General features: G+C 48.2%; 1 protein-coding gene across 5 annotated transcripts in view; it reads right to left on the bottom strand.

Annotated features, from left to right (window-relative positions):
- The window catches only part of LOC146365448 (AT-rich interactive domain-containing protein 1B-like), a 156832-nt gene extending 139096 nt beyond the window's left edge, over positions 1–17736 (bottom strand). For 3 of the 5 annotated variants that reach the window (XM_084915788.1, XM_084915786.1, XM_084915785.1), the window contains exon 1: positions 15797–17735. In XM_084915788.1, coding sequence (XP_084771914.1) covers positions 15797–17047 — 1251 coding nt within the window. In that variant the 5' untranslated portion in view covers positions 17048–17735. Of the gene's footprint in view, positions 1–15796 lie in introns of all 5 variants that reach the window. The other 2 variants (XM_084915787.1, XM_084915789.1) reach the window with 1 other exon arrangement.
- Positions 17737–27886: the final 10150 nt, after the last annotated feature.

Raw genomic sequence — 27886 nt, forward strand, 5'->3', positions numbered from 1 at the left:
GGAGAAGAGAAGAGAGGAAAGGGAGGAGGAGGAGGCGAGCGGCTGCTTCATCTGTCTCAAGTGAGATTGGGGTCGCGGGGTCGCCGGAGCCCTTTTCCTTTGCTGAGACTGGGAGCTGAAGAAGCGGCGGTGAGAGAAAGAAAACAGAGAAAGCCTCGATGACAAAACGAGACGCGGCCGACATGCCAGCGACACGCCATTACAGAAGGAAAACAAATAAAATGCCATCGTCTGCAAACAGTCAAGGAAGCATGTGTGAAAGAACACACGCTGCAAATTTGCCAGCCGCGTCTCCTGCCAGCGTGCAGTTTTCCCAGACTGAATCATTCAGGTTTTCACTGCATAACGAGGAGAAAAAAGACGCGAACACGGGCGGGTTCTGCTGAGAGCCAGGGCCGGACTGGGACAAAAAATAGTCCCGGGCGTTTTGACTAGAGACCGGCCGCCATTATAGGAAAAATCATGAAGCCTTTGAATGAAAACAAACGCTGTTGTGACAGTGATGTTCACTGTCTTGATGGTATATATGCATCAATCGTTTGTTGTAAGACTCAGATAATTATTTTTTAAAGCGAGACATTTTAAATGAGAATAAGAAAGAAAAGTATAAAGACACAGAATAACTCCAGCTTTGTCTTTTTCATTGTAGCTGAAGTCCGGGACAAACTGTGTTTCTTTTTAGCTCAACACGAAACGCATAATATTTTCTCTGAATACGGGATGATTCCGTTTTTTACGGGACGGTTGGCAACTCTACTAACTAACCTTATGAATAAAATAAAGTTCACTATCAGTAACATCATAGCACCCACCCAGCCCATGCTAGCTAGCAAGCAGTAAGAGTTATTGTAACTGACTGTAAAAAGTCAGCATAACGAAAATAAACTCCACCTAAACTTGGTTCATATCTGACCCAGATAGAGTGCAGGGTAGGGCTGCATGATATTAGGAAAACCTACGATGTGCGATAACTGTGATCAATACTGCGATAACGATATGACTTGCGATAAAATAAATAGCAAAAAACCCAAAAACAAATACATAATTTCCGTTTTACTGCAACAGTTTTATTTAAAGAAAGCTGCTGTATTAGCAGAGTAACAACAAAGTGCACTTTAACATTGAAACATTGCCCCCATAAAAAAATTTCTGAGGCTTGAATTCTGAAAGACATCCTTCCCGGTCTCTAGAATTAGTTTTAAATAAACATAAATTATACTGCAAATTATCTCAGTGCAGCTGTTCATCATTTTACCACTCACCAAGTAGTTATGATGTAAGTCAAAACTGGAGAGGAAACTTTACTGTAGTTGTTGCGTAGTTTTCAGCTTGGCTCAGTTCAAACATGTTTCGTACATTTGTGGAATGGCGACGTGGGAAAAGTAGTTTCGTGAGGGGATGCGGTATCTCCGGTCCACTTTATGTATCAGACTGGTGAAGCCCTCTCTGCTAACTGTATTTATAGGCATCATGTCTTTGTCAAAAAATGTGTAATGGCCTCTGTTATTTCTTTGTAGCGCTTCGATGTTTTCTCATAAGGAGTTCCACTTGAAAAACTCTGCTGTGCTCTTTGTCTTAGCATTAGCAACATTAGCTAGGCCTGTCTTTCTGGAACTCTTCAAACAGTTCTCTGTGGTTGTGTTGAAGATGATGGTGGAGATTAGTCGTGTTTCCTCTGGTGGTTGCCACGAGTGTTCGGCAAGTTTTGCAGAGCACCTGTGTTTGGAGAACGTCGTCTTTATCAAATCCAAAGTACCTCCAAATAAGCGAGGTACTATTTTTCAGCCTTTACAACTCTTGACTCATTGCTGCAGCGTTGATCGCTCCCCACCTGCGTAGGAGGCGGGCCTCTAATCCATTTGATTGGTTAATGCCGTGAAGGGCTCTATTCGACTGGTCAAATGTGTAAAGGGGTTTCTTTGATTGGTAAATTCTTTAAAGCACGTGTGTAAACATTTTAAGGTACCCAATTATCGCAGTTTACGCCGTCTTTTGCGATGGGCCCATCGCGCAGGCTGATATCGCGATGACAATAAATTTTCGATTTATTGTGCAGGCCTACTGCAGGTCATAACTTCTTACCTGAAGTTCAGTTCACCGCCTCGGGTCTCTGCTCCTCCTGCCTTTCCGTCATCCACCCACCAGCGTGTTGCATATGCTGGCCTCCACCACTTGCTAATGTTACTGAATCTGTGGAAGCTCCGCGATAGCCACCACCAAACAACTGAGTTATTTTTACACATCTCCCTTCATCTGGCCAATCCACCACCTTTCAGTGTTTATACCGTTACGGAAAAAAAACGAAAAAACCCCATCGGCCCATAAAAACGAGCCAGCCCATAACCAGCTATGCTGAGAGCACAAGTCAAAGGTCAAGATTCCTTTTCTCCTCACGTGTTGAGCATGTTTTTATCAGCTTGCAAACTCAAATGCTACAAATCAGCATCGTACCACCTTAAAAAAAGCTTCTCACCGGGCACAGAGCGCACTGAAAAGCCTCAAGGTAAGACCATGTACAGCTACTGCTTTGGACCCAATGCAAATGCTTTCAGGAAAGAGCACCTCCAACAGGGCTGCTTGCCTATTTTCGCATTAGTAGGAGGCCTGCTATATTTCCAGTCTTTTCTCATCGCCAGGCGGGACTGACGTCTTTGGCCGGTGCCTGGCGCGACCCCGGGAAGGAGGAGGACTGCTGAAAAAGCCCATTTCATCGCAGGGCCACAGTGGAACGAGAGGAATGCGCTCCTCTAACTTCGCCGGGCTGCAGAACCCCACGGAGAGCTGCTGTGACACGACCGAATGAAAGAGAGGAAAAATGGGCAGGAGGGAGCAAAATAACAATAACTCTATCCGCCCCCCTCTCAAAAAGGACCTGGCTATTAGAGTAAATGTGCTGCCCTTTTGCTTCCCACGTCTCCCGGTGCCCAAAGGAAATGCTGGCATTAAATATGCAGGCCAGAATCCCCCTTATTCAAGGAAATCACCACCTTTTTAATGGAATGCTGTTGGAGAGAAACTGCTTTTCTGCAGCTCGGATAATTATGAACGAGGCCCCGTACCACAAAGTGTGTTTATGAATTAGCAATGGTTATTCATGATATTGTGCTCAGAGTAGGGTGAAAATACATAAGCGAATACTAAGCGAGCGGACCGACAGAAACGATGCTAAAGGGTCCTGAGGGGGCCTTCTTTGCCATCCATTAGTCTTCCCTGTAAGGCAAAGCTTAACGAGCTCCTACAGGCTGGGAAGCTGGCCACTGAAGGAGAGGGAGCAGCGTAAATTATGAATATGAAAGCATGTGAAGCAAGGCCACAATAAGTCCCCCTTCCCATTATTGAGTTCTTGTCTGATGCTTCCTCGTCGATTTCTGACACACAGGTGTAGCGCCTCAAAAACGTCGTCGTGAAGGAATTAATAGCGATAACAATTCCACAGCGTCTAAAAAAGGAAGTTGACAGAAACTAGGTCATCCCTGTGGTGCAGTTAAAGAGCTGCCCAACTAAAAACAAGGATTTACATTCAGCCAGTTTGTTTTGGAGGACTGCCCAGTCCTCCCAGGGTGGAAGCATCCATATTTCTTCTGCGGATGATCCATCACTTAAGCCCCCCCCCCAAGAAAACACAAACACAAACAACAAACAGATATCCTGACCTTCCTTCCTCAGGCAGATATTAAATACTCATTAAAAGTCACCTGAAACCATTTGAACCTAATTGATTTCATTATCGGACTCTGCACGACGCACAAGGTCCCCACGTCTGATAGCTCAGCTGGAAATGTGCAAAGTTAATTAGAAAAAAATTGATTTTCATATCATTTTTTTCCCTCTGCTCAAACGCCGTGAAGTGACGTGGAGAGAGACGCGCTGATGGAGCTGCGGCGATGTTCAGCGTGGACGGGAACACGACGTGTTTATGCCTGCAGAGGTAATGTGTGTGTGTGTGTGTGTGTGTGTGTGTAGCTATGACAGATTGTGTGCTAGCGTGCTAAGGTAATGTTCTAACCTCCCCCCCACACCAGTACCTCTTAACCCCTTCACCTTCACCATGTCTACTCTCCAGCACGACCCCATCTCGCTCCCCACACGGCGGTCAAGGCAGCGCCAGCAGATGTGGCCTTCATTTTCTCCCGTGATGAATGCGAGCCTCTGTGCTTCCTCCTCGCTGGGAAGACTTCTCCCAAAACATCTCCTCGAGTCTGGAAATAGGCTCCCCTCCCTGTGGCCCCTCCGGGTCACCCTCTGGGAGGCCGAGGCTTTGTCAGTCCAGGCCAGGCCTCCCATCTCCGGGGCTCTGACTGGGAATCAATCACTGAAGTTGGCTGGGAACATGAGGCGGGGGAGCTGGATCGATCAATGAGAGGCTCCAGGCCTGTGGGAGCCCTGATGCATGGCCCGACTGCACACACACACACACACACACACACACACCTCTGACTCCAGCTGAACTCCACCATTTACTCCCATCATTGCTAAGCCCCAGGGCAGTTGTGTTTACCATGGCCTGGCTGCACCATATGAATACCATGTGACTGGTAAAACTGAGCGATATTTACAGTTAAATGACCTTAATTAGATTTCAACGTGAAGTCTCCAGCACTCCTGAGTGTGCACAAAATGAGTTTTCATTTTGTTTTTGCTGCACAAGGAATGAAAAACGGGGGAAAAGCCGCCGAATTACACTTGTTGTGTCAAGTTGGACATTTGTAGGAGCGCAGCAGATCGAGCCAGAATAACCACCCCGATTGCGACTTGTTTTACACACCAAACCCTGACCGACCTTTAACTCTCAGGTTTTTATTAAGAGCCAGACATATTAAAGGAACGCGTACATATTTCCCAAGAGAGGCTGCGGATCCTTGGCTGCGACACACAGACTCCACCATGTGACCAAATCTGTGAAAGAAAGCGTGCGTTCGTCTGTTCTTTGAACTGAGCTGCACTCCATATATATGACTTTACACACTGTGGATGCAACTTAAAAGGATTCTGAAAACGGCCGTGTGCTAACCATGTTTGAGTGTGTGTGGAAAGGCAGGAATTCACACACACACACACATCAGTATAACTGTAAGTGCACAGCATGCTGGCGAGTGTCTGCCAGCATGCTGAGAAAATGTGTGCAAGCATTTTGCGTGTGTGCGAGCAGTGTGTACCATCTGTGTCCAGATGTTGAGTAGAGAGCAGCCTGCATGGACAGCCAAACAGTTGGCAGGCCTTCTGACAGGCCTGTGTTCCTTATTGATAGAGGGATCACAGAGACAGAAGAGTCAGCCGTGCTCAGCTAGACCACAATATTGTCCTCTCTGCTGTTATTCATCCCAGTCAGCCAGGAGAAAATGGGATGTTCTGAGCCAAGTTTGGAGCTGTCAGATCTGGCCCAAATAAGAGTTGAATGGGTTTCAAACATTTGGAAAACAGCACGAGGAGCGTTTGATTTGTCACACGCACGCAGCCAATTTCTCGAATGTAGAGCAAAAGAATTTCATTGTGTTTCAGTTCTGACACACGTGTTGTTAATGCAGGTAGAAATACAGCTGAACCTGAAGTGCACATCGGGGTGAACGGCAGCAAGGGCCAACATGTTTGCGGAGCAGTTGGACTGGTTCCTCGGTTTTTACTTGACTGACTGCAACACTTAATCTGATCATTTCAGTGCGCTCGCGAGGCCGGCGTGCAAAACAAAGCTGAAGGAATACAGCACTGCAGACAACTACACTGCAACAAAGCAGGTGACGTGACAACAGGAAGCTCCTCTGCTGCTTCATTTCTACGACTGCCAGGCAAAAACCGCTTCCCTGACCCCTGTGCCAGACTTATGAAGCAGAGCCGACTTTTATGGAGGGCAGACCCTTTTCTGGGAGCTTTCATCTGGAAAGTTCTACAGCCGACAGTTTTGCGAGGGTCATCCGAGAGGAGCAGCCGCGTGTGGAGGCGAGAGCACACCGAGCCGCCCATTTTAAGAGCGGCCTTGAGTCTCGGAGGATTCGAGGCGTCGCAAGCTGCGTCTGCACGTGTGCGGAAGCGGCACACAAAATTACGCAAAGATAAAAACAAGTGGCAGAAAACAGCGTGTCAGAGAGCGTCCTGAAATTTTATCAGGCGATATCGAGGCTCTCATATCTGTCATCTCTCTTTCATCAAACTCCTCCGTCCCGTATACAAATTATTCATGCCAGCAGCTAAATGTATTCATACCATTCTGTTTACTTTATTACTCCACTTTTATTCTGCTCTTTTCCCCACATTTGTTTACAAGAATAAAAGCCTACTCTGACAGAATTATCCCTCTGCACAACAAAAATAAATCACAGCGCTTGCACACACATCATTCACATTCAAAGAGCACAGCTAAATTATAGATGGCCCCTTTCTCCCCAAATATGCATTTCATTAGCATTTCCTTCGCCTGTTGTCTTTTTTCCCCCTATTCTGCCCGCCTGCACACGACCCACTCATGTGAGTGTGTGTGTGTACATGACTGCAGAATGGGAACAGCCTTGCAGCAAAGCAGGACGCGTCCCCTTTCCCAAGCCTAATTTAGGATTCAATTACAATACTCTTTAAAAAGCGTCGACTTCGCAATTAATTATTTTAAGATTAGCCTGACAGTAATGGGCCTCCCACCGACGCCAGGCAGCGTACGACTGCCCGCCTGCACCCAGGACTGCTGTCTCTTCATTCACTACACACACGTCTACACACCTATGCCTTTACTCTTTCATTCTCCGTCTTCTTCTTCCGAGGAAACGGACGAATCCTCCCCCTTCTCACCTCCACCTGCCTTCTTTCCTTCTACCTGCCCTCACAGTTGCGTTTCACTTTGTTTCTTTGCGTTGTGTCACACAGCTCATGTTGCTTCAGCACAGCGGACTGCTTTTCACGAGCCACCGGGGCCTTCTCCCACATCCTCCCGCGTCCCCGGGAAACGTTGACGGATGAGCCCCGCAGTAATGCGCGCACGCACGTCAGCACTCGCGCCCGAAGGCTCACGAACAACCGTCTGTCACTGCTGCTGCCAGGCGTAAGCGAAAAAACACGCCGCCCTCTTCCACGCTTTGATTGGAGCCAAGCGAAGCATTTTTCCTCCCCCTTCCTCTTCACTGCCGCCGCTGCTTTTTCTCCCACCCTTCACCACCACCGCCCCCCAAACCTGTTTTTTTTTCTTTCCTCGTTTCGGAAATGAATGTCATCATCCATCCCTTTACTCCCGCCGCCGCGACTCCCACCCGTCACCCCCGGGCAAACCTCAGCCGAAGCCCCCGATTCTGTTTATTTAAATATTTGATATGTAAGCAGTCATAAAATAAATGTCAGAGAGGGGAAGGGAATGGATATGTGGGGTGTGGGGAACGAGGCCATTACGGGTAATGGTTTCTGATGCTCGTCACCCCCACAGTCTAACACCCCCACCCCTGAACCCCACCACACGCAAACCTCCACATGACAGAGCCTGCAGTCGCTGAAGCAACAGGGGAATACAACAACAGGGAGACGGGGCCTGAGCAGTCTGAGTGTGTGTGTTTGTGTGTGCATCACAAAAGCATAGACGCAACAGCTGCACACACACACTCACACACGCACTTGTTCGACTAGCGATATGGAAAATAGGCCCTCCCATGCACAATTGACTTCTAATACATTGTATACTCCTCAAACCATCCATTTGCCAGGCATTGCAATTTCAGGGGCCCTGAAAGCAGCACTTTGCCAGCACTTTGCAAAATACCTTAAAAAATCTGCAGCCTTTACAAACGCGCTCTCACAGTAACTGCCAACTCGAACATGTCTCTTAAAGTGACAACACAGCCGCGTTCCTGGGTATATTGAACGCTGCTTTATCGACTCGCCAGAATTTTCATGTTGGACACAAGACCCCACGCTACCTGCTGTTTAGACACCTCGTCCGCCAATACCATTACGTGCACGCTCACGTGTACGTCTCCCAGCTAGTGGCACCCAAAGGATTACATGTCTGTGACAATTTCACCCAGGAACTGATAAAAAACGAGAGGTAGGCGGGGTGAACGCATCAAGCGCAGCGCTGAGAGAGAGGGAGAGGCTCTGATGGTGTACTGTGAACAACCTTGAGTTTCTCCTTGATGCTGAGATACTCAAATACTGCAGATCAGCACAAAAAAGAAAAGATCTCCAATTAAGAAGAAAGAAATCACAGCAAAATGTTCATTAGCACCGATGGTGTATTGGTTTGGCATTTTAGGGCCTTTTATTCTCAGACCTTTGCCTAACAAGCTCCCCGGCCACACCAAAGGGCTGCAGGGGGGGCAGTGACATCACATCGGGAGTCAGAAGTCAAGGAGAGGTGTTGCCGGCTATTGACCTCGTCACCTCTAATTGCTGAAACGTGCTGTGATTTTCTCATTTGTCAGCATGCAGGAATGTCTGCAAGCATGTCCAGCCTTGTCTTGTGATGTAAAGCGCACACACTTCTCCAACACCCCCAAACTCCACTTTTAGCTTTCACGCTCCTAATCGTGGCATAAAGAAGCCCGTCCCCACAGCACTGCACATACATACACTCATTTAAACACTGTGTCCCTGCTGTCCACACACATGCCTATGATCGCCTTCCTCAAATGCATACCTGCATTTCCTTCACACACACACAGCCCTGCTCCCCTCTGCCCCTTCTGTCTGGGTCAGGAAGCCCTCCAGAGCACCTCGCCCTCTCCGCTGTTAATTACCACTAATTGGCCCTGCTCGTTTTTTCCCCCCACTATAATGAAACCATTCATCTTTACTACTTAATGAGTAGGCAGTGTAGTCACCAGCCAAGGTCACTCACAACTCGCATCCAAACGACAGAAAGAGACTTTGGAAACAACTGTGGGGGAAAAAGACGAGAGACAAAAGAGCAGAAAGAGATAAACGGGCTGTTTCAAACACAAAACGTGAACTTGCACCAGTTTGCATACATGACTTGGCTCTTTGGAACGAAGCCAGCGTGTAAGAAAAAGTTGAGAAACGTCTGGGAGCTGTGGGAGTCTGCAGCGTCCGACTAAAACCACAACACAGAGAGGGAATTTCCAAAGACAGACTAATTAAAATGGGGTTATGTGAATGAAAACAATAGCTCTCTAAAAGCGATGCTGAAAGCGCCGACCAAAGCCGTAAATATAAAAATGCATTTTCCAAATAAATTAAGAGCCTTCTCTCTGGCTTTAGCACACATAATTATCAAAACAACCCCCCCCCCCAGTGCAGGACCCCGCCCCGGCAGGTGAGAGGGCAGCACGTTAGGATGTCTCAGCCACCATAAAACACCTAATTAATACCCAACGCCTCAAATATTAGTCCAGGGGTTGCTTTGCAATCGTATCTCGGGAGATTCTAAAAGAAGGCAAGTTATTGCTGGGGAGGAAATAACCACACAGAGTTATGAATATCTGGATAATGATGCCCAGGAAAGCTGTATTTAAATTCCCTTAAAGACACTCGAGTGAAACTAGAGAAAGAATACAGGTCTTCCTAAGGAAAGATAAAACTGCACGTCTATATTTGTCTGATGCTGATAAATTACCTGGAAATAAAGTTGTAACTCAATGAATGAGAAGAAGATTTTATGGTACAGCATGTTTCACATGTGCAGCGCGGGGTCAGCGGGTCAGACGGGAGGAAAATATCTTCATGCCGCCACCTGCGTGAGCTGGGAAGATGCCAGTCTTTGCCTGACAGCCAGCAATTTCTTTTCAGACCTTTGGTCTTTCCCTCAGAGAAGAATGGCCGTGTTGCGGTTTCTCCTTTCAGCCTCGTGCAGCGCAGCAGAAGCGCGAGCGGTCACGTGCTCCAGTGCGGCGATCAGCCCGGCGCGTCAGTGTTTATAGATGGGACGCTCTTCTATGGATTATGTTAATGTGGTATTCCACGCTCCCCTCTGGCATGTGTCTGACATTACAGTAACCTTTGCATGTTTAGCCAACAGTAACTACGGATGTTCATCGAGCTGGGCGGCGTGCACGCGTGTGCACACGCTCAGAAACGCACAGACACGCAGGCACAGCAGCACGGGGAGATTAACTCCACACAGCAAACACTTGCTCTCGCCATCCGTATTGATATTCTTTGAAGGAATTAACATCTTAAAGAAATAAGACATTTAAACACCAAAATAAAGTTCACTCATGTTGTCGATATCTAATCCAGTTCATCCGGTTTGTGTCAAAGGAGCGGCTGGAATGTAGAGCGCACACGTCCGGCTGCATCACGCTCACAACAACAAACTACATTTTCAACACAACCTCTCATCCCACAGACACCAGCTCCAAGCAGTGTGAAGCATGCATCTGTGTTGTGCAGCCACTGAGCATCCAACTCTGCACAGAAGAGGATGTGGTGTGAATGACTTCCTAAATTATTGAGAGAAAATTGATCTAAATGAAGCAGAGTTCAGCCAGGAGTGACCGAGAGCATCCTTTTGTGACCAGTGTCTATAAAGTGCCACAATTTGGGGTTTGGAGAGGTAAAAGATGACAAGATTATGCTGTGGCTCTGAAAAATATATCCGCGTGGTTGAGTGCACGTTTAAGACCGAGCGCATGTGTGGAAGAGAGGAAAACCAGAAACAGGAGCATCTCTGCGTTGCATCGTTTTCCTATTTCTGTCTTCCTTCACAAACGACACGCAGCACCGTGCTGGCGGTGTTTGCTTTTTGGTTTTTTTAGCTGAACAAATGGTCCAACGATGCCAGAGCTGATTAGGATCAACTCAAACCAAACAGCAAGATGTGTGACTGGAGAGCAGAGCCTACAGTGTGGTGGAAACAGTGAGAAGTGCAGAGGCTTTGATGTGGAAAGTGACAGATGACGGCGATGATAATTTTGATGATAATGATTTTCTCACAGGCTGGTAAGAGGATGGTGGCAGCACGCTATTCATACATGAAGTCACACACACACATGCAGACTGTGTGTGTGAACCAATCATTTTTCCTGAGCAGTAAATAAACGCAGGCCTGCATCCACTACTCTCACATTATTATAAACAGAGTATCTATGAGCAGGGCTGAAGACAAACCTCAAGGTAAAGAAAAAAAGGGGGATTCTCATGATATAGAGGGAAAATAATGTGCACCAAAAATCTTCTGAATTCCTGAAAACACTGAAGATAATCTGCCAATTAACCTCCTCTCCTCTGCTTTTGTTACACTGAAATGTTGGACCATTAGCTCTATTGTACAGAAGGAAGTGAGGGAGACTTGAATCTTAAAATGTCACGCTGGTATCTTAAAATTTTCATTAATTGCAGCAATCACAGAATTGCTCATTTCCGAAGGGACCAGCGGCTACGCTTCCCGTTTCCTCTTCTGCTGCCCACAGAGGGGAGAAGGGAAGAGGAGTGTGCAGCCCACAGATCTGCTCAGGATTGTGTATAAATATTCGATAGGACACGCTTACTCTCTAAATACCTCTGGCCTGACCGCTGGTCCCCCGGGAGACCTGCAGAGCTACTGAGAGCGAGGCACAGAAAAGCAACAGAGGAGAAAATACAAAACGAAGCATCTCTCTAAGCAATAAGTGCATCAACGTATCTGTAGTTACATTTATGTTCCTGAGCAAGAAAGAAAGAGAAAGAAGGAAGCCCCCCCCTGTGGTGCTCGGGGGGTCCGTCCATTCAAGAGCCGCACGTGGCTAATTAGCATATTTGAAAGTCAGAGCAGCGGGGTTGGGGGAAGCTGGGGTGCCACACCCCCCTCACATACACAAACAGTAAAAAAGAAGGAAAAGAGGAAGCCCAGTGTGTGTGTGTTCGAGTCGCCTACATTTCTACACGTGCAGCCTTCCTATGGGCCGTCTGCCTCCTCGCACGCAGACAGGACAGCAGCAGACTCTGTGTTTATGTCAGTGCCAAAGGACCTCATGCCTCCTGCTGCAGCTCTGTGTTTCATTCTGCGATTATTAAACAATGAAAATGGTTCAAGTGGCATTAATACGTCTGCGTCTGGTCCATCAAACCTGAGGTGAAGCCTAACAAATAACAGGTTCTCAGAAAGAAATCCAGAACTTCTGACTACTTCATCCACCTCGAAGTGTCAAATCTCCCATATGAACAATTAGCCGTCTTCCCCAAAACTGCTTTGTTTTTTATTTCACGGCCGCCCCCTGACACCGGCAGCTCGGGGAAGACGGAGCTGAGAAACAGCTGACACAAAATCAACACCCGCTCACAGTAATTAAATCCTTTCTTCAGGGCATTTACTCACCAACCTTTGACTCCAGGGGATGCTGTGAATGCATAGCAGGGCCGGAAGGGGAAAAAAAACAAGTACAATCATTTTATTAGCCGGTTAATAATACACAGGCTTTACATCCAGTGATGCAACTGGGCAGTTTTTTTTTTAATTCTTATTATTTTTCAGGATCAGAATTAATTGGTGTTTTGTGGAAACCGCATGCAGACCAGGGAGAACCCCGGCCTGCCAATTACCTACGCCGGCTCCACGTTTCATCCAAGGAAGATGAAAAATGCTGCGCAGGCCCTTATCGGACGCAACAGAGCAAATTAAAATTTCACTCTAGTGTTGCTAATCAGCATCGCGCTGGCTGGCCGAGACAGATGTAAACAAAACAACATAAACAAACGGCAGGCGGGGGGGCGGGGCTGAGGTTGGACCGCTTAGTGCTGACAAAAGGACTTCAGCCTGCCACGGCCAGCACATACAAACAGAGGAAAGAAACACAAACACTCAAGGACACCCACACACACAGAAACATCTAAAAGCACAAAGCCCACACACACACACACACACCTGCGTGTCCATTTCCTGACCAGACCCCGTGGGCTGTCCATCTGATGCAGAACATGCACCATAAATTAAATTCCAGCAGCCATACTCAGGCCCATCACTATGCACAAGGCTCCCCGAGATAGCCGCATAATACAAAGTGACATTGATGCATTGCTCCCATTATAAAGTCTTTGTTCATATCACACTAATAATTCATAAGAGAGAAATGTAAACAGTATGCACTGGAGAGCACTGCGAGCAGGGATCATTTCAAGGTAAGCACATTACCCAAGGATGGGATTCGGTCGAGCCTTTGATAACGCAGAGCTACCAAGCTTTGATTTCAATTCTAAGAAGAAGAAGAAAAACACACACAAAGGAAAACACTGAGCATAATAGTGACAAATTAGTGGAAACTGTAAATATCCATTAATTTTTGTTTTATTAGGTCAGATTTTAAAAGAGTCGCTGCTGTAATTATCTCAGCAACACCATCTCCCTCTTACTAGGCCCTCATTATTATCTGCTAATTGCTTTTTTCCTTCTGTGTGTGTTGTGTGTGTTCTGATTAGGAGACAACAGACGGATGCTCGTCACATATAGGACGAGACAGAAAGAATTTCATTTGCGATGTAAACTTAAATAAGTCATTAAAATTGCATGTGGTGTTGTAGCGGTGCAATAGTTGCACGGTGTGTGTGAGGAGGAACCACAGACAGCAGAGAAACACAGGAGGAGGCATCCCAGCAGAAAATCTGAGACTACAGCCGCAACAATGCTCAGCTGCCCTCCAATCAAACGCAACACGGGAATTAGAAAAGCAGGTTCAATGTCATTTTCAGGAGTGTCGACACGCACCTGTACACACACACAGCCTTCAGTTTGGTGAATGGCCACTGTAGTGGGATGTTGTTGTGGGGGGGGCATCAGTGTAAATGAGGTGCACTCGTTTCGTTCACAGCTTGCTCCTGAAGAGAGGCAGTGGGGAGGGAAATTGAATTTGAAAGAGGGGAAGCTGTGCCAACAGGTGACAGAGGCGTGCTTCGACCAAACGCACTCTGAAGTGAGGCGCAGTCATATCACGGGGCCAATTTGGAGGCAGTATTATGCACTACACCGCTCTGCGTTTTTCACACAGCCTGTCAGCGCGCAGGAGAGCACCGCTGCCACTCCAAATATGAATTAAACATAGGCCTTTTGTAGCGTGAATATACCACTGCTGAAATGTTGGTAGAGTCAAGAAAAAACAGAGTAGCACACTCACTTACTCCCAGAGTGGAAAACTGCGACATAAAACTGGTAAATGTGAGAGGAGTTTCGATGCGTGGTGTGTCAGAATGAACAAAAATGCAGAAGGAATGAAGCTCATGCACCTGACTGATCTGTCTGTCTGCGATTTAATAAACAGAACTCATGCAAACAGCCACTAATAATTAGCTATTGTGTTACAGAGTTAAATCGCTCTAGTTTTCTGGTGACCATCTTATCAGTGCATAATTTGCTACGATCAACACAACAGCAATCCCTCCCACGCTAAAACATTCACTTCATTTCCTCAGCATCTAACACAAATTGCCTTTGATTGAAACAATGTAGGCTAATGAACTGCTTTTGTTTTGTGAGAGGCAGACAGTATAAGCTGTGCTCAGCCACCTTGCCCTCCAGTCGTCCAGATGTGCCATCCAGCAGTGCGCATAATTTAGTGCGTCGAAAACAACCTCACGATAACGGCTCTTCTGGAGAAACTCTATGATGTTTAGGTTCGGGGTTCTCGACTGGCAGCTACTCCCTCGCCTGGCTGCAGGTCTGCAGGCAGCAGAAATGTTGGGGGGCGGGGGGCACTTGCTCCGTCTCCAACACTGTCACTGCTCATGTCCCCAGGAGGAAAGCATTCAGCCTCAGCTGCAAGAGCATCCAACAGCTTCAGGGGCTACAGGGTAAAAGCTGAAGGAGGGCTTCTGCAAAGCCTTTTATTTCTAAATATATCTATTATTATACTGCATTATATATTACATGGAAATTAAATAAAATAAATAAAAGTGTTGTACAATTTTTGACAATTCTGTTTAATCAGAATAAACACGTGATCAGTCCTTAAAATTTAGCCCAATAATTCATTTTTTTAAATCTTCCACGCTGAATTCAGCGTGTTTCCTTCTGTTGTGGCAGACACTGCAGCCTTTTGCATGTCTGCTCAGCAAGGAGAAAAATAATGGAAATGATCAAGAGCAAGCTAACCTTCAAAAAACTTCAAATATTGCACTGGAAGGCCTCCAACGCCACAATGTTCCCAAAAGACGCCAACGCATCACCACTCCAGGAAAAACACCCCTGCAAGAAATCCTCCGGATTTTTCCTGAATCATTCTGCCCAGCGGGGCCACAGGGAGCCAATCAGATGGCTGACTGGGTGTCAACTGTACGCCTGGAGTACACAAAGCTTTTAGCTACTTTACCTCCACTACTCAAATTCCGAACAGGGAATAAACAAGACGCGCAGGAGCGCTCCAGCTCCACGCAGAGCGCGCAGAGGAGGACAGGCGCCTTTTCCACGGGCGCAACGGCCGATGCCATTTCAACTGAGCTAACAGACGAATGCTGTAGTTTGTTAGCATGTTATCTTCTACGTGAATTTTTCACGGGTGCTTCGAACACAGCACCACCTCAAAACAGGGCCTTTGGCACCACGTTGGCACAGAGGTGAACCTTCCAGCGCGGCCGGGTTTTAGTTTGGCGCATGAAACTGCAAAACTGAGGAGTACACAACTGCAGTGTGGACATGTAAGCTGTGGTGACAGAACGCGGGCTATTAATGAGTCCATGTGAATTTTTAAAAAAGCAACTCCAATGCGTCTTCAAATAAAAAAAGAATACATGAAAGAAATACATGCGCGCAGATTTCTTCCCACCGTTCATATTAAAGCCTCAGTCAGAGGTCTGTGCGTATGTATGTGTGTGTATGTAACAATGTAACACGATTTTAAAGGTCACTCACACACACAGCATCATGAGGACACCGGGGGGGGGCCTCACACAAGTTTCCTAAACTCACCTGCGTCCTGCCGAGGCCCTGCGTTGCGTTGCCAGGGTTCATTGCGTGTGGATGGCTCCTCTGCTGCCCTCCCCAGTGGGCCGAAGTGGCTCCATACTGGGACCCCACGTCTTTTCCCGGGCCCATGCCGGCTTGCTGCTGAGCCGCAGGGCCGCTGTAGTCCTGATAGGCACCCCCGTAGCCCCGCATCATCGGGCTGGGGGACGTCAGCAGTTGGTTGAGGGTCGGGGTCGCCCCCGAGGGATGCTGCTGCTGCTGCTGCTGTGGCTGCGGCTGGGTTTGTGCCGGGAACCTCTGGAAGCCAGCCGAAGCAGCTCCCAGAGGAGACTTTCCGTGGCTCGCAGAGGAGTTGCTGCCCATCATCATGTTCCCAGGTTGCCGACATCCAGAGGGGCCCATCATCCCGTAGCCCCCGCCGCCGTAGCCCGCTCGGTAGGCGGGGTACTGGCCGTACTGGCTGTTGTGGTACCCTGCTTCGTGGGAGTTCTCCATGCTGTTATGTGCCGAGGAGTGCGTTATCCCCATCCCGCTGCTTTGTTGCTGCTGCCCGCCATGTTGCTCGTAGCAGGGCCTCGGAGTGTAATAGTTGTTATTGAACTCGGAGTTGTTACTCGGTGGCCCCAAGTTCGAGTGCTCGTACCTGGCGGCCATCATCCTCTCGGAGGGCTTACAGGTGAGCTCCCCTTCACCTTTCCCTGTCATGTGCTGCTGCTGTGGCTCCTCCTGGCCCCCCAACAGGTTCTCTTTGCCGCTGTGGTGTTGGTGATCCGCGCTCCTGTCCCCGCGGGGCACCTGGCCGTTGTTATTGGCGCTGTTGTTACTTTGGATCTGCCGCTGCTGATGTGGCGCAAACTGGCCGAATTGCGGCGGCGGCTGCTGCGGTGGCTGAGACGGAGGGGGATCTCCGCTCCCCGCACATTTCAGCTTGTGGTTCGCGATCAAACTCGACTCCATCGAGGAAGCGCTCGAATTAGTCGACGCCGTGGCGGACGCGAGGTTATTCCCAGCCTTGTCGTGTCCGTCCGGAGCGCCGTGACTCGTGGAAGTTGAATGGACCATGCTGAGCTCGTTCCGGCGGTGATGATCTACATTATTCAGAGTCCCATCTCCAGCAGCCAGCATCGGTCCCGTTCGCTGTCCTGTACCACCTCCTCCGGATTTCCCCGAATTGAGCTCGGGACCCAGACCGCCGGCTAGTTTCTTATTTTTGCTGTTGGTTCTGGTCGGAGCCGATGCCACTTGCGCAGCCATGGTCACTCCAACATCTCAGCGCGCAGCGACAGCGAGCCCCGACCAGCCGCGCGCGCAAAAAATAACACAGAGGGGAGAAAACACGAGCTCAGGGGTCAAAAATAAAACCCGCGGAAAAAGCTTCGCCTGGCTGTCGCGCTGCTGCTGCGGTGGCGTCAGCGAGGCTTCATCTTCAAAGTTTCTCTGGCAGGTTTAAAGAAACTTTTTGCCTTCCCCCCTCCGCCTCTCCTCCATCCCGGTTCTCAGTAATGTGTAACAGCGTCTCCTGGAGCCCTTGTGGCCCAGCATGGCACGAGAGAGAGCGGGCTCTACCAGCTTATCCACCTCCAGGGCTCCGGCGTGCCTCACATGGAAAATCCGGACTGGAGTAGCGAGCCATTAGGCACGCCGCGTAACGGTCTTTCCACGTTTACAATAATTTGCGAGTCGATTTCACGATAAAAAACGACCCGCGCGGTGCCAAAACGGTGCTCGCAATACACAACATGCCGCCGGAGTCATCACAACGCCCAGCTTTAATTTATCAGCACATCAGGAAACCAAGACGGAAAAGCCGACCTTTAACTTCAAAGTTTGTTTCGGTTTTGGATGAATTTACAAATCACGTCCTCGCGTGCTGCTCCACTCCACGGCGACCCTCCAGACGAGCGCGCTAACGAAACATGAAGTTAGGCTTTGCGAGTTTCTGCGCCATTATCCAGATCAGATTTTCCCTCTCCCCACCCTCCCTCCCTGTCCCTCGGCTCAAGCCAGTTCTCTGCAGCTCTGACAGCAGTCGGACACGCAACCGCAAGCGGTGCGCAATAATGTTGCCATCCGAATAAGAACGTAAGCTCACTTTATAACAGCTTTAACGCCCCAACACCTCCACCACGGTTTCCATCACAGTCTTGTTTTCAACCCTAAATGATCTAATACCTCTCCAACAAAGACACACGGTAATCCTGTAATAACAGGAAACCCAGGAAATCTATAATAACTATTAATCTATAGGACTAACTGATGCGACAGCAGATAGAAACCGCATTAAACAGGATTAGGTAACTATATGGATGGAATGGAATATAAGTGTAGATTAAAGCTCTTCCTCATCAGGGTCTTATTTGAATACAAGTCTACATTGTTTAATTTCCTTTAATGGATTTACTTTGTCAGAAAAAACTTGTCTGAAATTTGAATGAAATAACACAAAAAAAGGAGGGGGGGGGGGGGGCAACCCCGGCTGCAATGTAAGACCACACAAAACCAAAGTCTACAAGATATGCTACCCCATCAATGGTAGTCAAACATGAATGTAAAATAGTGCTTAGTAAAGAAGCCAGGGTGTCTGCTGGGACTTGAATGAGCAGAGGGTCTGCTTTGATGAGATCAGATGCATTTGATCAACAGAGGGAGCTGCGGATGAAAGAGAGGTGGTGGGGAGGGGTGGGTAGGGGGGTTGGGGATTTGGAGATGAGAGTTGTGCTGAGGATGGCCGCGGTAATGATAATGACTGCTGGTGGTGGGAACAAATGTGAGGAAGCCGAGGATGATGCTGACGGTGGAGGTGACTGACTACAGGCGCGGCGATTCTCATATTTTTCTAACACATAATTGATGCCTTGGGTCACACGGGTTCAAGCGAGGAGACACAGTTTGCTCCGCCTGAGAGTGTACTCTGTGTTCAGAGTGGGATAATTCACTACCAGCCATGTCCATGACAATGGGAAGACCCCTGCTGGAGGTACAGCGTCAGTACAAGCTGTAGGTTAAAAATATAAACGTTTAAAGATACAAGAAAAAAAACACATAAAAGTGTACATTTGAGGTTCCACCCTCACGATGCACGCACGATAAAATATAGCGTGCGACAGCAAGAGGCCCAATCCCACTTTTACACCTGGATGCTCGCTCACGGAGGCAATTTAAACCGAGTGACGTCCCTGGAAACCTTCACCAGCCACCTGCCTTTATGAGCCCATACCCAGGGCCTAAAAGCTACAACTCCGAGCCTCTAGAGTCTTCACTATTCAGTATGCTCAGACCCAGCCTATAGCACCTACAGGCACAAAGACGATGCCATGTTTACATCCTGTGTGCAGGTGACAGGAAAGACCTGTACCAGTCTGTATTAGGAGAAAGAAATGCAGACTTGGAAACCTTGTGTGATTAGAACGAGCCTCATCCACATCCTTCCCGCTTGCCGTACTTTGCACACATGACGTTTGTGGCTCCCATCAGTGTCCCAGATCAAAGCACTGATCTCATCTAGAGCAACAGCACCACTGACAGTGAAGGGACCTGGGGCATTAGCATATTCTATGATGGCGCCCGGCTTTTCAAGCCGTTGCCTCGGCTGCAGCTCTGGGTGTGCCGCGCTGTGGCTTTGCAACTGTAATTTCCCTCTCTCACTCATTAAAAAAAGCCCACTGTTCTCCTATTAATTCGCAGACACACTGATCTGTTTGAATGGCTAGGATGGGTGTGTGTGTGTGTAGGAGGAGGGAGGTGGAGGAGGGCAATGGCTCAGCGCATTTGCATTTATGTTTAATTTATAACCTTCAGGGGCCCCCTGATGCAGCAAGATTGAAACAATAACTCCAGACAAACACGGGGAAGAGAGGAGGAGGAGCTGGAGGAGGGTGGATGGAATTAAAAATATACAGATCTGGGATGGTATGTGCTTTGAATGTGTGTGTTTGAGCATGTGTGTGTGTGTGTGGGTGGGTGGAGAAGGATGCTGCTGCTGTCTCTGCACGATATGCATACATTTTTGCAAGTATTCGTTTGTGCATCTGCATCGCACACACACTCAGGCTCTCTGACAGAGAGACAGAGGTCTCCAATCCACGGGGGGATAACATGCCACGGTGAGTGTCTGTCAGGAGGAGAGCTGGAGCCTGTTCTGGGCGAGTCTGCAGGGATCTCCCCCTTAGCAGCACAGAGCAGCACAGCACAGCAGCACAAGCCTGGCCAAGCACAGAAAGTGGGTCAGCCCGAAACGCACGCATGCACGCATGCACAGACACACAAACACACACACACACACCGCTAAGATAGATGCAGCCCTGGTGTCACGCTGTGGGTGTATTTGAAAGAAACAGAGTGCAGAGAGAGAATGCACACACGATGTTTGTGCAGATCAGGGCGACCGCGGTGGTATATTTTGCATTAGCGATGTGGAGATGGGCGCCGCGTTTAAGACGAGGGGTAGATGGCTAAGGAGTAAAGGGGGGTGGGGGGTGCAGCTGAGACAAAAAGCCAGCCAGCCATTGTGAGCACACCCTATGGAAGTGCATCAAATTGATCCATAGCCTTTTCATTTCAGGCTTGGGTAAATAACAGAATTTGCATTGATCATTCTGCAAAACCAGGCAACGACGGGCTTGGGAGCGTACGGTGTGTGTGTGTGTGTGTGAGTGTGTGTTGGTGTGGCCGCTAACAAAACACATCTCTTATTCCTTTCAGCTCCTTGCGGAGTCGAGGGCCTCACCAGAGCCCTACAAACAGCTATGATGGATAAAATGTTTTCAACAACACTTCAGAGGAGTGGATGCTATTGTGTCCGCCTGTATACTGAAACACAGAATCATAGAATTCCCAGGACACCGCATGCTCTATTTATGTGTTATGAAAAACATGACTCAAAAGAAAACGGAAAACAGCCATGCTCTACTTTCACTGTCAGCTATCATGTGAAGTGTGAAGAGGAGGAAGCGGATGAGAGCGAGATCGAGACGGGGAAAGGAGAGTAGAAGAGAGTGATTTTCTTCATCCGCAGATCCTATCCTGATGGTGACAGGGGACTGGGCTCTCAGAAACACACCCCCACTTTCTCCCCCTCCAGTACCTCTATCCCCCACTCCCCCCCTCTGATGCCTGTCACTGCTACTCTCTCCCTCCCTTCTTCTGACTGGAGGAGTGTGTGAAGTGTCCCCCGAGAGGCACCGACTCAAAGACGGTATTTACAAGATCCACACTGAGCCCACTTTTAACTGCCTGTGAAGAACTTCTCCCGCCGCCTTTGATGTGCCAACCTAATGGGGAAGAGCTTGCCGGCAGTCATTGCATATGTTAGCGAGGCAAAGTGAGCTAATCCGCTAGCATTGCGAGGTAGATTTCAAGCTGCTTGTAGTAACGCTGAATGCTGTATAGTTTTGGTGCATTGCTGCCCTGAAAAAAGAAAAATCTCCACTGGCAAACAGACCCTGACAGGATGTCTGAGCTTTTAAAGAAGGAGCAAAAGGCAGACACTTTGCCTCTTCATAGTGCGTTCAGCACATCCTGACTCGAGACTAAATGTACAAGGTTATTGTAATTTCACTAGCACGGCCTACAGTTAAACTCCTCCATTTGGTATTTGTATCAAAGTGTGTACACATGTTTTCTCTAATGGCCAGCAGGGGGCGACTCATGTGGTAGACTGTAAAGAAGTGCATCTCATTTTCTCATTTCAAGAATGACGTTTTGGTAGCATGTAGGGTAAAACATTTAAACCATAACGAAGCGTATGATTTCTCAGCCAGACAAGGGTCCAGGATGAGCTGGGGGGAGACTCACAGACTTCCCTCCTTTATGCTCATGAGCTCTAGAGACAGGGTGAGGAGGTTGGTCATTTGACATGGACTCAGAGTAGAGCCACACTGAAAGGAGACGGTCGAGATGTGCGGGCGTCCGACTAGGACGCCTCCCGAGTAGCTCCTAGGTGAGGACACGTCTTGCCGGGAGGAGGCGCTGGGGCAGACACGGGACTCAGTGGACAGATTTTATCTCTCGGCTAGCTTGGCAGTGACTCAGTGTCCAAATGTGAGGACATTCGGGATGCTGCTGACGGTGGAGGTGATCAGACTACAGGCATAGCGATGATCATATTGTTCTACATGTATATAGTTGATGCCTTGGGTCACACGGGTTCAAGCGAGGAGACTGAGAGTGTACTCTGTGTTCACTACAAGCCACGTCCATGACAATAGGACAGTGGGTGTGGACTCGGTGTCCACTCGGATGAGCTGGAAGAGATCACTGGGAAAAGGAAATCTGTGCTTCTCTGGTGAGACTGCTGTCCCTGTGACCCAAATGGCACAGCTCCCCTGTGACTGACACTTTCTACTGCATGACTGCACCGGCAATAGTGAAAATGACCACAGGAACAACTCAAAAACACGGCTGACCATAAAACAGTGGTCGACATCCTGCTGGCTACGCTCATGTTCTATTTGATATGATGTGATATCGTTTGGAGAGACAAGGACTGGATTGGAAATGAGTATTTCAGAGGGACAGATCAGGCTGAGCGGTTTGGACATGCACAGAGGACAAAGGATGATGAGGACGGAGCTGCCAGGCAGGAGGAAAAGAGGAAGACCTCAGAGGTTCATGGATGTAGAGAAGGGGGACATGCAGAGGGTTGCAGGAAAAAGATGAAGAAGATGATGATTTTTACCGAGGTGGTAGAAATGTTTCTGCCTCCTTCTGCTAATTGAAAGTTTAAAGGCCAAGTGACACTTTTAACCACAATCGCACACACATGCACACAAACTGCACACAAACTGCACACAGCAGCAAATATCCAAAGGTAAAACACAGATGCTCATCCAACTTAGTTTTACCTTTAACAACGGCAGCGAGAAGGAAGGCTTTCATAACAAACAAAGGCATTTGGAACGATTTTGAATTAGGCTAATTAGGTTTGTGTTTTGTTTGTTGTTCAGGAGGCATGATCAAAGTGATATTTCAGCAATTTGTGTCAGCTCGGGAGAAGGGGGGGAAGAGTTTGGAGAATTCTGCCTATTAATCTCCTCAGGTTCGGCGCTCGGTGAGTTAGGGACGGTAATCAAAACAGGAGAATTATGAATAATGAAAAGGGTTGATCAGAAAATGAAACAAAACTGCAGATTTGTGCTTTATTATAACAAAATTGGACTCTACCATTTTCCCCATTTTCCTCTTTCCAGCCCCTTAAAGGAGGGGGCGTCACAGTTTCAATGCATGCCAAATCCTCCGTGCTCAGTCTGAGGGGAAGAAGAAAAATCAAAGAGATACGGATGACTTGACCCAGGAGCTCAAAGTCTGAGAGCAACCGGCTGTTTTGATCTTATCTAATATTTATGAATAACTTCCTTGATATTTCCTTCACTCCATGAAGCCGTCCGCTTTTACACTGTTACACAATGATGTCTTAGAGGGGCAATGACGGAGATCAGACGGGGCCCCGGCTCAGAATACTGAGCGCGCTCTCTCAATAGCCTGGGAGGAAACGCAGCAGCGAGCTATCTTACGCTCTGTGATTGAAATACAAGCTCCACTAGACTGCGGCGTGTGTTGTGATGGTATTTGTGTCTCTGTCAACGAAGGCTAGGCACAGAGAGGGGAAAACGCCGTCGCCGTTTGAGCATGAATATGAGCGTCTCCGTGTTCGTGCGTGCGACTGCGTCCTTTGCGTGTCTGCCCCTACATATGTGCGCCGCCTGCGACGGGTACGGTTCTGCAGTGGGCCTGCCCGCGCTTTTCAGAGACGCAGCAGCCGTGGAACCATTCAAGGCTGTTTGGATCAGTAATGGCCTCTGATGCTTTTCACTATCTCTTCACAAAAGTCAAGTGTTCTCAACGTGTTATTTGCCCAAAGTGGCCTTGTTCCAAGGCTCTATTGTTAGCCTAATGGAGGCGAGACAACACCAAGACTCTAATTACGGACACCGACGATCAGCCCTGATAATATTGAGAGTAAAGTGGGTAATTTGTGGCTGTTGTGTTGAAGGCTTGACGGGAGGCAAAGAGAAGGGAGGGGGCGGCGAGGAGGAGAAGGAAGGTGGGGAAGTTGTTTCCTCGTGTCATCACCCCGTCGTCCGTCACCCAATTATTCCCCCCACGAGCAGAGAGTGGAGACGTGGGCACAGCAGGAGAATATTAATGGGATGTGTGACATTACGGTTCCTGCCCATTCAAAAGAAATGTTCTCTTACATTATGGGCCATCAACAGGTGATTTCTCACCGCTCGCTGAGCTTCGTGGAAGTATATTCCTGTTTCATAAAGCGCCGGCACGCCGCAGCTGTGCTCGTTCATCTTATTAAACACAGATATTACAGTGGGCCTGCTCTTATAGATCAGTGGCTTGTTTGTCCCCGAGCTGGCAGCGTAGATAACCTTACATCCACCTGAGAGATTAGACGTCAATAATAAAAAGTCACGTGCCCCCAACTTTGGCCTTTAGCTCAAGTGCGGCCCGAGGTAAACACGCCATCAGCGCCTGCAACGGCAAGACAGACACCAAAGCAACTCAGCAAGCCTGTGCCTATTCTGTCAACACCCAAAATCAAAGCCCCTCTTCCTTGAGTGATCTGTCCAAACAATTAAAATGGAACCTCTTTGTACCATCACACTTAACATGTCAGACAAAAAAATGAAAGGAGCCTCGTGTACTGGAGCTGCGTGCCGTCACGCCTCCTGTGACAAGCCCCACGGAGAGAGCGGCACGCCACAGGACTGACAGCACTGTTCAAATTTTAAATATGTTTTGACACAAAATCAAAAGTTGCTCACCATTACGGGGGAGAGATTCCCCCTTTTCTGTGTGATCACTTATTAGACCCCTAGGTGAACGAGGCAGAAATACTGACACCTGAATATTCTCTTTGCGCTTTCTTTGACATCTTGGAGCAGGTCTGGGGATTGTTTCGCATTGTGAGATATCATTTCGTAGTGAGATTGAAGCTCTGATCTCTCCACATCTGAGGCTCACCGAAAGCCACCAGTGATCAGTGAGGATTCCTGCCTGAGTTGCTCGGTTTTATCTGCCTTCTGCTGTCCAAAGCCAGGTTTGCTGCTGTTCCATCTCTGATTATTATAATACTGAGGACTTGACAGCTTTTGTGCAGCAGCTCTGACAGCCAACGCCAGGTTGTGTCTAGGAACGTGAAAATACGCAGAAGAAGAATCGCTAGGCTTTCTCTGCCTGCTCCAAAGCCGATTGGCTTGATGAATTTGATCCCAGAAGCACACCGAGTGGACGAGAACTAATCAGCCGGCCAATCCCATCAATCGAACGAGCTGCCATCTGACATCTTCTTGTCATGTGACAATGGCGAATAATAAATTTTCCTTTCACATTAATGAGCTCGAGTGGCTTTAAACATAATGGAAAGCGAGACTGTTTCACGGGCTCTCGCCGTACTCTACGCATAATCCTGAAGATGAAATTCCTAATCTCCTTCCAAACAGGGAAGAGGTTTTTAAAGCAAGACCCCAATTATGCCCAGCCACAAATTAGCATGTTTAATGCAGCAAAATGTTTTAATAAAGAATAAAAGCAAAGCAGCAGAAAACAAAAGCCAACTGGGTAATAAGATTATCTCTGCCAGGCGCCCAGTGCACATCATTGTAGTTCACACAAACGGAAGAGATTATAAGTCACATTGAAAACAGCCTAATCCGTGAAAGACTCCCGATATGATTACTTTCTATTACGTTTGGTGACTGAGTGCCATGGATTTATCTCAAATCCTGAGGAGTCTTTAAAGTACAGTTGGACATAAAGGCAAAGAGCCAGTTGAAGATTAGTCGAATCCATCTGCGATAAGCTTCGGCAGTTTGGCCACAAACAGAGATAAACACCAATCTGAAGACCAGATGATGTAATACGCATTGGACAGCTATAGATTATCCCCGCAGATCGCAAATTTACATAATGTATCAAAGACGCCGGCGAGTTCCAAAAACCCAAAATGCATCATTTCTGTCGGAGCGGCGACTTAAACGCTGCCGTTTGGTTTATCGCCGTCTCCTCGGTCGCTGCCGCAGGTGTGCATCCGCCGCGTCCCGTCTCTGCCGGAGCCGTTATCTGACCTCCTCTTAGTTCCCGACAAGGTCAAACATCTCTTCTTAGGGAGAACCAGGCCTCGTCTGCTGCCGGAGAAGTATCCAAGTCGTACGTGGTGAAGGTCAGGGGCTGCATAATGAACTGGAAAATGTCACTTATATTACTCCCCATTTAAACAGCGGATTTTCCGGCACCAGGAACAAGGGTGATATTTACCCTTTTTCCTGCACAGGCCCGGAGCAAAGAGCCCTCTTAATCCAGCTCGGGGTGTGAAATTGAGTCGTATGTGTGAGGGAATGTGATTTCCTGCTCCCAGAGTTTAGTCTGTTACACCCCAACCCAGCTTCCCTGTGCATTACAGCTACACGTGGCTGCTAAAATACAGAAGTGACGGCGCTGACCTTATGATGGAAAATAACAGCTAAATACGATAATAAATGTATGATTGATATTTGTCTGTTGCCAAAATATATGCCCGCTGCGGTGACGGAGCAAATCCTAATTATTAGACTGATTATTCACATTTCCCAGCACATTTACGCAGCGACAGGAATGTCAACGCCTGCATAAATTAGCGTGAGAATAAAACAAGAGAGGCGACAAGGCAGGGATGACGAAAGGGCATCCAAAGGAGAATGTTAATAATGATTCCTCTAAAACAATTTCCATTAATTATCAGCCTTCTCGCCAGGGAGTAATATCTACATGCCCGAGGCAGGTTTAAATTGCATAGTCTGCCTAAGAAAAGAGACAAAGACTCCCCAGTGTCCAGCTACTCTCATCCGAACAGGAAGGCTTGAGGAACGCCCAGGAGACAGCGCCACAAAAGCAGAAGCTAAGCTATTAGCACAGCGTCACGCCAGCAGCTGGATCTACGCGATGCTCTTTGTGTTGAACGATGCTGTGCAACAACAAACGGGAGACATGAACGGGCTAGTTTTCACTTGATGATCACGCACACGCCACCTGAAGTGGACAGCACTGCCAGATTGCTGCTGAGTCTGAGCTGCCCGCTGCACAGCTAACAGACAATGTCAAAGGTAGGACGTGAATAATACCATCATTTCATATTCCGACTCCCTGCCAAGGAACGTGTCACTCGGACACCAGGTCACATACCCAGGCAGCATGTGAAGGCAGAGGTGGGGCCGCGAGCTTTTCCGAGAGGAGAGGGAAGGCGGCCAGCTAATGTCACGCACGCTGGCGTCGGGGATCTTCTCGGCCCCCCCCCCCTGACAGTTATTCTACAGCCAAGCTGGCATCTCGCCTCTCTTCGCAGCCTACGTGAACCTGCTTTGCTCGGTGACACCGGGCGTGTCTCCTGGGTACGGGCACACCTGGCAGACTGTCAGCGGGCACAGGTTTTAAGAGAGGGCAAAGAGGGCAAGGCAGGGAGGGGCGGGCGCTCTGGGATATCTTCAGGCAAGAAACGACAGCGAGTAATAAACTCGGAGAGCGAGTCAGCCTTCACTGCAAGCCTGCGACTGATGTGACACACAGTAAATACTGATTTTATCCCAAGTTACAGCCACTGGTGCTTTTAAAGCGCCATGCTACAGATCATAACTGTTTGAAAAAGAATTAAAGGGTCTTTTTATGCACTAGCTTGTCATTAGAAAAAAATGAACACCAGCATGTTAGAAATCGATACGAGAATCAGAGTTTTCACACTGATATGAAAACAGCGGATGACAAAAAGATCTCGACTGACGCAGCACAGCCTAGATATGAAAAGCTCATTTCTTAAATACATTTCCAAATATGCACAGAAAACAGAGCTGAAGCACACACATAACGAAAGCCAACGTTCCTCTCGTTAGAACCTTTCTAATGTCCCAACGCTCGCCGCTCTGAGAGGCCGGACGTCTCATTTGCAAGCGAGGGCCTGGAGAAGAAACGGCTGCCCACTGGCCTGTCCGTCAGAGGGCTCACTGGGGAGAGTGCGTGCGTGAGCTTCAAAGCATGCATGTGTGTGTTGATTAATATCGGGAGGGCAGGGCAGTGCTCAGGCTGTCGGTGAGAGCGAGAGAGGACAGTTCTGTT

This window comes from Perissodus microlepis, chromosome 19 (genome assembly GCF_051167445.1).
Source record: "Perissodus microlepis isolate ML-2025 ecotype Zambia chromosome 19, ASM5116744v1, whole genome shotgun sequence".
Lineage (NCBI taxonomy): Eukaryota > Metazoa > Chordata > Actinopteri > Cichliformes > Cichlidae > Perissodus > Perissodus microlepis.